The sequence below is a fragment of the Limulus polyphemus genome, unplaced genomic scaffold (genome assembly GCF_000517525.1).
Source record: "Limulus polyphemus unplaced genomic scaffold, Limulus_polyphemus-2.1.2 Scaffold26, whole genome shotgun sequence".
Taxonomy (NCBI): Eukaryota; Metazoa; Arthropoda; class Merostomata; order Xiphosura; family Limulidae; genus Limulus; species Limulus polyphemus.
In genome coordinates this window covers 1,351,846-1,361,539 of record NW_013665636.1, presented here as the reverse complement: position 1 = coordinate 1,361,539, position 9,694 = coordinate 1,351,846, and the positions used below count along the sequence as shown (strand labels likewise).

Below are 9,694 nucleotides of genomic sequence, written 5' to 3'. Positions count from 1 at the left end.
GACTCTACAAGATACAGTTACATATAGACTCTACAAGATACAGTTACATTGGGACTCTACAAGATACAGTTATATATAGACTCTACAAGATACAGTTATATATAGACTCTACAAGATACAGTTACATAGGCACTTTACAAGATACAGTTACATAGGGACTCTACAAGATACAGTTACATAGGAACTCTACAAGATACAGTTATATAGGGACTCTACAAGATACAGTTATATATAGACTCTACAAGATACAGTTACATAGGCACTTTATAAGATACAGTTACATAGGGACTCTACAAGATACAGTTACATATAGACTCTACAAGATACAGTTACATAGGGACTCTACAAGATACAGTTACATAGGGACTCTACAAGATACAATTACATATAGACTCTACAAGATACAGTTACATTGGGACTCTACAAGATACAGTTATATATAGACTCTACAAGATACAGTTACATAGGGACTCTACAAGATGCAGTTATATATAGACTCTACAAGATACAGTTACATAGGGCTTTACAAAATACAGTTATATATACAAGATACAGTTACATTATAGACTCTACAAGATACAGTTATACATAGACTCTACAAGATACAGTTACATAAAGACTCTACAAGATACAGTTATATATATATATAAACTCTACAAAATACAGTTATATAGGTACTTACAAGAAACGGTTATTTAGAGACTCTACAAGATACGGTTACATAAGGACTCTACAATATACACTTATATAGACTTTACAAGACACAGTTATATAAACTCTACAAGATACAATTATATAGACTCTACAAGATACGGTTACATTGGAATTCTGCAAGATACAGTTACATTGGGATTCTACAAGATACGGTTACATTGGGATTCTGCAAGATACAGTTACATTGGGATTCTACAAGATACAGTTATACATAGACTCTACAACATACAGTTACATAGGGACTCTACAAGATACAGTTACCTATAGACTCTACAAGATACAGTTATATTGGGATTCTACAAGATACAGTTATACATAGACTCTACAATATACATTTACATAGGGACTCTACAAGATACAGTTATATATAGACTCTACAAGATACAGTTACATAGGGACTCTACAAGATACAGTTACATAGGGACTCTACAAGATACAGTTATACATAAACTCTACAAGATACAGTTACATAAAGACTCTACAAGATACAGTTATATATATATATAAACTCTACAAAATACAGTTATATAGGTACTTACAAGAAACGGTTATTTAGAGACTACAAGATACGGTTACATAAGGACTCTACAATATACACTTATATAGACTTTACAAGACACAGTTATATAGACTCTACAAGATACAATTATATAGACTCTAAAAGATACAGTTATATAGACTCTAAAATATACAGTTATATAGACTCTACAAGATACAGTTATATAGACTCTAAAATATACAGTTACATAGGAACTCTTTAAGATACAGTGTCATAGTGACTCTAAAAGATACACTTACATAGGGATTCTACAAGGTACAGTTGTATAGAGACTTTTAAGATACAGTGTCATAGTGACTCTACAAGATACACTTATATGGATACTGTATTGAATACAGGTATATCCAGACTCTCCTGAATATAGGTAGAGACTTTCTGAGAATGGTTACATGAATATTCTCCTGAATGCAGGCACATGGTGATTCTTCTCATTACACGTACCTGGTATTAGGTACTTACATATCCATGACAATCACTGATCATATTATTTACAGATCTCTGACGCTGTAGATGAATTGCACCATATGTACACAATGTTAGTGGATTTGAAGATTCCAGCGATAACTGAAATATAAGTGATGCACATTTGAGAGTTCCGTAACTAAAAGAACAATTCAGTCCTGAAGGAATATACTGAGACTTGCATGCACATAGAAACCCCAATGTCTTGACAGAGTGTATAAGGACTCCATTGCTGACAAGAAACTTTTAAGCCCATATGACATACACTCAGACTTCCGCGTTCACAGGAGATCTTATAAGTGTGCTAGCGTACGTATATGACTCCTGCTATTACTTCAGGAGATGAGTAAATCCTAATGCGTTAGTAGAAGATAGGAAATATTTAAGCCTACTATTGCACATGGAGGACACGAGGCTATAAAAATCCTTACTTTAGTGCAAAAAAGATAACCTCACCTACAGAATTCTTCAGACAATATAACTTTAATAATGTGGATTTATGTTGAGAATCCCATGACCACAGTAAAAACAACTCTTATAGCAAGAAACCATCAAATCCTTATGGAGTAAACAACTATTACGGTGATTACAGATACCTTCAAATCCTGATTGAAAAATACATAAATAACAACTAGCAGTATACGTGTAGATTTCATTAATTAGAAGGTACATTTAAACCAGATGTCAGTTATGGATATTCACCCGGATGTAGGGAACCTTCGAATTTTGCTCCCAAGTAAACTGTGATGACTAAAACGACTCTAACATTGATGGTGACTACGAAGATCACTAAGGCTACAAATAACTTTAACTGTAAACAACATAGGGATTCTAGTAGCTGTTAGAAACATTTAATTCCACCAAAGTTTAAATTCTTTCAATATACGGACAGACTTTTGCAATTAGAAAAATAATCATATCTTCATGGTATTCGGGATAACTTACATGTTTACAGAAACCGTATAAAATTTATTTACCCCTTAAAGAATACATAAAGACCAATATTATTACAAGAAACCTTGCAGTAACCACAGTGAATGTATTAAAATGTTTCTTTTAGTTACTAAAAACCTTGACTGTGTACGTGTAGACAGACACCAATAAATAGAGGTGACATTCAAACTCTGGCACCGTAAAGGGAGGCTACATGAAGTAAAGAAATCATACAGGCTTATCGTTATAATTGCAGACTTCTAAGGTTACAAAAACCTTGATGATGGACATTGGGATCAGTATGACTTCAGGATGCATATAATCCCTGACAGTGAACATGGAGACTTCTGCCAGTATATGGATACTTTAAGCTCTCACAATGAGTGGTGTAGGAAGATTCTCTTGGTTAAAAAAAGCATTGATTCTGAGGCCTGTGACTGTAGGAAGCTGTCAAACCATAGACATATAAAACAAAAATATCAACACAACTTTTTATACCTCAATGATGTACACGAAAACTTTTTTGACTAGAGAAATCTTTAAACACTGAAAATATAAATGAAAGCACGAATGTATTCACAGAGAATCTAATAATTTTTAAAAAAATGTTCAAACGCTGCTAGCACATTAGGCACTCTATGACTTCATAAAGCCTTTAAGTACCATATCAGACATTGATATCTGTGATGAAAAGTAACCACGGAACACCGAAAGTGCATGGGATGGCCCTATTATCAGAAAACTAATCAAATCACAAATGCATTCTCAGAAACTAATATCTTTAGGAAGCCCTCGAACCTAGAGACATCTGGAATATATATAACTCTAAAATACTGAGAGTGCATATAGCACTTCTTGTGTCTAGAAAAAACCTGCAAACACTGATGATGAAGAAAGAGATTGTTTGTGATATGACAACGCCATAAAACTTTCAAATCGTAATGAGATTTAAGAACAAATCTTATGACTACAAGTACCATTCACACTCTAACACAAAATTCAAATCCTGGCTGTGTTTATGGAGATTCTTATACTGTAGAAAACTTTTAACTGTTGAACGTGTGAAGTAAGAGAAAGTATTTAATACTGATGATGTATTTGAATACCCCACTGACTAAAATAGTATTTAATGATTTTAGTTGTAAGATACTTCTATAATTATCCAAATATTTGGTGTATACATAAAGGAAGACTCCTTTCAAATCATGATGACATACAACAGGTATTTCCATTACAAAATACACTACTGACAACAATAAACCTTTAAACCATTATTGTATACATGGGAACCCCCATAAGCAGAAACAAACTGACTTTGTAGATGTAGATAATTAAATACTTGAAACTTTCAAAAGTTAAAGGTTTGAGCCGCGATATGTTGTTGAGCATGCTTCACATTGTCACCTATTGGGGCGTTATAAATGTGGCGGTAAATCCAGCTACTCGGTTTAGACGTGGCCACATAGGCGGCGCATGCTGTTGACTGGTTGCCCCTTCCTTTGGTTAGCTCTAATTTAGGGATGGCTATGCCTGAATTTTTGGGATCTATGTGATAGTTTAGTTCATGATCATATAAGGTACAGTTCAGTTTGAACATCATACCAAATGTTTCATAAAAATCCCTAGAACTTAGTTAAGTACACTGGTATCTAATGATGTACTTTTAAGGTGGTTAGGCATATGTTCGCCAGAACTTCACTTAAGCATAATTATATTATTTATACTATCAGCGTGAAAATGTACTGCATCACTATATTTCACCTTAAACTTGTATTTACTATAATATCAGCGTAAAAATGTATTTCATGATAATCTGAATATTTTCTACATACTACCAACGTACAAATGTACTGCTATTCCTAGATTTTCATCTTAAACTTCGCCATAATATCAACATAAAAATGTACTACTATTTCCAGGGCTTTATCTTAAACTTGTTGTATTGACATAATATCAACACAATTATGTACTACAGTTTCTAGGGCTTCCTTTGAAACTTATCATATTTCCATAATATCAACATAGAATTGTACCACTATTTCCAGGGCTTTATCGTAAACTTGTTATATTCACATAATATCAACACAGTTATGTACTACAGTTTCTAGGGCTTCCTTTGAAACTTATCATTTTTCCATAATATCAACATAGAATTGTACTACAGTTTCTGGAGCTTCTTAAACTTATTATATTCCCCTTACCATCAACAATATCATTTATTTCAATTCCCAGGGATTCATACTATCAGTGTTAAAGTATACTGCAGTGTTTTGTTTTAAACGCACTATATTCCTTATAATGTTAACGAAAAAAATGTTGAATTCTTAAGTGTTTCGTACAAACTTAATAATATTTTCCATGTAAAATTGTCTTACAACATCTGGAATGGCATTACATTCAGGCATAAACTCATGCCAGATGTCTCTAGAGATATAGCCTTATGGGAAATATATATACAGGAGGTATTCGCCATAGGAAGTGGATAAAATGTCGTAAGCAAAACAAATGAAAATTACAAAAGCTTAACTATACGGTTATGTAAAGTACGTAAAACCTCACCTACCGAGCTTTGATTGGTTTCCACATAGTAGTATCTGTACTCTCCCGTTTTGTTAAGAAACCAATGTGCAGCCCATGGGTGTTGATCGCTGGTCATCGTGGGATTTATTTCCAGCATAATGTACAGACCTCGTGAGTGAAGCTCTTTTACTAGTTCTAAGAAGTCTTTCATTTGGCCTAAGTGTGGATCAACATTCAAGAAATCGATGACATGGCTATATTCCAGTGGATAATCCAGCGCACTGAAGATGGAACTGAGTCTGATGGATGCTACTTTAAGACTTTCTATGTAGTCTAATCTTTGAAGAAGGCCGTTGAAGTCTCCAAATCCGTCATTGTTGGAGTCTTGAAAAGAGGCAGGGAATATTTCATAGGATACGGAGCCCTGCCACCAAGCTCGTGATGGATCACAGGTAGACGACCTTCCCGTCACCAGCAGTCCTACAATCACACACAACATGGCTACCATGGACGATACGACCACCACAAGACAACCTAAACGGATCGCTGGCCAGTTCCAGTGAAGAAAAAAGACGTCTGGCGGACAGGTGATGAGACCTGGATGCCGATTTCGGAAGATATATTTGGAACTAGGCTGATTGGACAGACTTTGTTGGCCGTTTGGGTCGTGAATAGTATATAATCTTGAGCCTTCTGCTTCCAGAAGGTGAGTCGATGATCCAGGTTCAATGTGTGGGTCACCTTCAGTAAAATGATGCCTTGAGGAAATATTACTGTTGGAATTATTCGCCACAAGGGTTGACCGAACGATGTTAGGGTTAGGAAGGTACAAGTCAGCACAGTCAGCAGGGAAAGGTTCAAGGTCCGAGAGATCTGTCAAGCTTGTTGCTGCAGTACTACTGCCTTCAACTTTCAGAAATCCTGGAGAAGGACGACCCGAAGTGCGACGGATATCGGATGGAGCAAATTCAACTAAAATCTCCGGGCGTTCTTGAGTGGCTAAAGGCGGAACCAGAGTTGGCCAATCCGGAGAAGGCAGAACAGCGTTAAAACCCTTGAGATTTTTATCAAATTCTTTCTCGTCGGATTCCATCTGATACGAAAAAAAAAAAAGCGTTTACTTTCGGAAGCAAGAAAAAGTAGGCACTAAACTGTCCTTTTGCACAGCGAAAAAGACAAAGTCGTGGTAAATACATTACACTTCATTTCCGTTACAGAAACATCAAATCTTCATTACGTACTAAAAGTCAAAGTTTTAGTGTGTTTTTCTTTCCTTAACGATTTCCTAGTTGAAACATTTTTGCTAGAAGTAAAATGTCGTTTATGTTTCATGTTGATACAGAATGTGAAATCGATTTGTAGAATATTCCTTTTTTGGTTTAGCTTCTAAGTTTTCTTTAATCTCAAAATATCGAAGTACTATAAAAGCTTTAATAAATGACGTGAATTACGAGCAGCGAAGTGAGTATCATTATTACGTGGGCAAACAAAATTAATATGTCAAACAAAGTTGAAAACAGCAGACTTAATGTAATGGATGTCTTGTTCACCAACAATAAAAGATGAAATAAAGTTAAGAGCAAGAAATTAAACACCATCATTGTCTTAGAAACCGAACATGAAATAAGATTCATTCTGGTCGTGGAATAGAATTTTCTATAACATTTTTCGTTTCTAGCTATAACTATAATCCACATTTTCTTTCAAGTGAAGGTTTTCAGCTCAGACACGAGCTGTATTTCTTGAACTATAATTCATATTCGATTCTGTCATTTTTTAGGTTATTAACATATTATATTAGATTCAGTCATTTTATGTAGAAACGGATGTAAGAGCAATGTAGGTTTTTTACACTACCTGAACAAAAAGTGGAAGGACATAACAGATGTGTATATAACTAATCACAATCGAATAAATAGGAATTATTAGATAATATTAATATACGATATAATTATTTCAGGTCAGAAGTTTCAAACCGTTGAGATCACGCACAGTTTGTTCATGTGAGTACACAATATTCCTCATACAAAAAAACCACTGACAAATTACTTGACGTTAAACATCAACAAAAGATCTGTAGAACACGCGCCATTATTTATCCACCAATCTAATTTTGTGTTACATCAACTCAAGACACGTTTTCTCACATATAATCAGCAGTGAGTTGCCAGGACCGTAGTTGCTTCGTAACAAATCATATTTAAGGTGACGTGCTACTACAACTATGAGACAGTTCTTTTATTTTTTGTCATTTTATTTTTATTATGGAAAAGATAAATATAAACTTTAATTTCAGTTAGTTTCATTGTATTAAAATCTTACAAAGGTAAAAAAAAAACTTTTCTTTTAAGTTTGATTAGGTTTATTAATTTTCCGATATGTTAAAGGAATAAATAATTGAATTCGGTTTCTTTGGGATTGATATGTTATTTTTATTTTTCGGTTCTTTGATTTCCTATAGAATAAAAAAAAGACAAGAAATGCTTTAATTTTTTATTTTATTTTGTATGACGAAAATTATGGAATTATCGTTTTAGTTGAGCTTGTTTGGGTGTCTTAATATAGTATACGGAGATGATAGAAGCAGTTAGCCCCCCAGTGGCGCAGCGGTATGTCTGCGGACTTACAACGCTAGAATCCGGGTTTCGATACCCGTGGTGGGCAGAGCACAGATAGCCCTTGTGTAGCTTTGTGCATAATTAAAAACAAACAAACAAGAAGCAGTTAATATCTTAATTTAAGTTGCTTGGGTTTTTGGATGAAAGTTTTTGTTTAATTTACTGGAGCAAATTAACTTTCTATCATAGAAAAACTAGAGACAGTTTGTGTGTTTGGAATTATGCACAAAGCAACACAATGGGCTATCTGTGTGCTGCCCACCACGAATATCGAACCCGGTTTCTAGCGTCGTAAGTTCGCTGTGCTACTGGGGGGCAACTAGAGATAGAAATATTCGGCACATATCTTACGGCTGAAAGTGATACTCTATCTGCAGCTAGTGATTAGACGACGTTTCTGATGAAGATAAACGGACAAAATTCGTTTAATCATGAGATCACCAAAGATATTTTTCATTTCAACAATTTTCAATAGATGCAATGTTGAATTTTAAAATGTCTTTTTATTATTATTTTCTTTCACGAGATTAATTTATCTTATTTTGATTTATTAATTTCGTGCCAAGGGAAATATGAAAGTAATGTTGCAATAATTGAATAATGGTTCTTTATATTTGTCAATTTTTATGAAGAGAAAGATAGTAACAAAGTTTTATGTTTACTTTATACCAAGCGAAGGCTATGTAGAGTGTGATATCATATCTATATACACAAAAAAATGGTTAAAATATCCGTAAGAAAAAAAAATAACTAAGTGGTCCAAAATAGTTAAAATATTCGCAAGAGAAAAAAGATAACTAAGTGGCCCAGAAATAGTTAAAATGTCTGTAAGAGAAAAAGAACTAAATGGTCTAGAAATAGTTAAAATCTCCCAAAGAGAAAAAAGAAATAAATGGTCCAGAAATGGTTAAAATCTCCGTAAGAGTAAAAAGAACTAAATGGTCCAGAAATGGTTAAAATTTCCGTAAGAGTAAAAAAACTATATGGTTAAAATCTCCGTAAGAGAAAAAGAACTAAATGGTCCAGAAATGGTTAAAATCTACGTAAAAGAAAAATGAACTAAATGGTCCAGAAATGGTTAAAATCTCCGTAAGAGTAAAAAGAACTAAATGGTTAAAATCTCCGTAAGAGAAAAAAGAACTGAATAGTCCATAAATGGTTAAAATTTACGTAAAAGAAAAATGAACTAAATGGTCCAGAAATGGTTAAAATCTACGTAAAAGAAAAATGAGCTAAATGGTCCAGAAATGGTTAAAATCTACGTAAAAAAAATTAACTAAATGGTCCAGAAATGGTTAAAATCTCTGCAAGAAAAATAAAACTAAATGGACCAGAAATGGTTAAAACCATTGTAAGACAAAAAAATGTAAGTGGTTAATATTTCAATCAAAAGACCTACATTGAACACTTAATTACTTTTCCTTCATAGATATTTTAATAATTTCATTCTGTTCTCATATATTGTATTATATTTTGCTTATGTTTATTATATTCTATCACGGAAAAGATAGAAATTAATGTTTTACTTTATTTCGGGTTAATAATTTCCTTTGTGTTTTTTATTTTAGTTTACTTGAGTTTATTAATATGTATTACGGAAAAAATAATGTTTGCAATAATTAACGTTAGTTTAATTAGATTTATTTATTTATATTAAAAAAACACAAAGATAGCTGCAATATTGCAATGTTTAACTTTGGTTTACATGTTTAATTTTCGATTACAGAAAAGACAAATGCAATATTAAAGCGATTTTCCTGGTATCGATATCCGTGAACACTAGTTTCTTTGGAATTGTTAACTTTTATCAAGAAATGACAGAAGTTAGGTTAGGTTTGTGTCATGGAACAGAAGTAGTACTGCAATGTTTGGTTAGGTTTGTGTCATG

The 9,694-nt window shown here is 33.4% G+C and overlaps 1 protein-coding gene across 1 annotated transcript in view; it reads right to left on the bottom strand.

The window, feature by feature from the left end:
* The window catches only part of LOC106459259 (maltase A2-like), a 63,207-nt gene that overhangs the window by 31,271 nt on the left and 22,242 nt on the right, over window positions 1–9,694 (bottom strand). Inside the window, exon 2 of the mRNA XM_013918860.2 lies at window positions 5,232–6,281. Coding sequence (XP_013774314.1) covers window positions 5,232–6,281 — 1,050 coding nt within the window. The remainder of the gene's footprint in view (window positions 1–5,231; window positions 6,282–9,694) is intronic.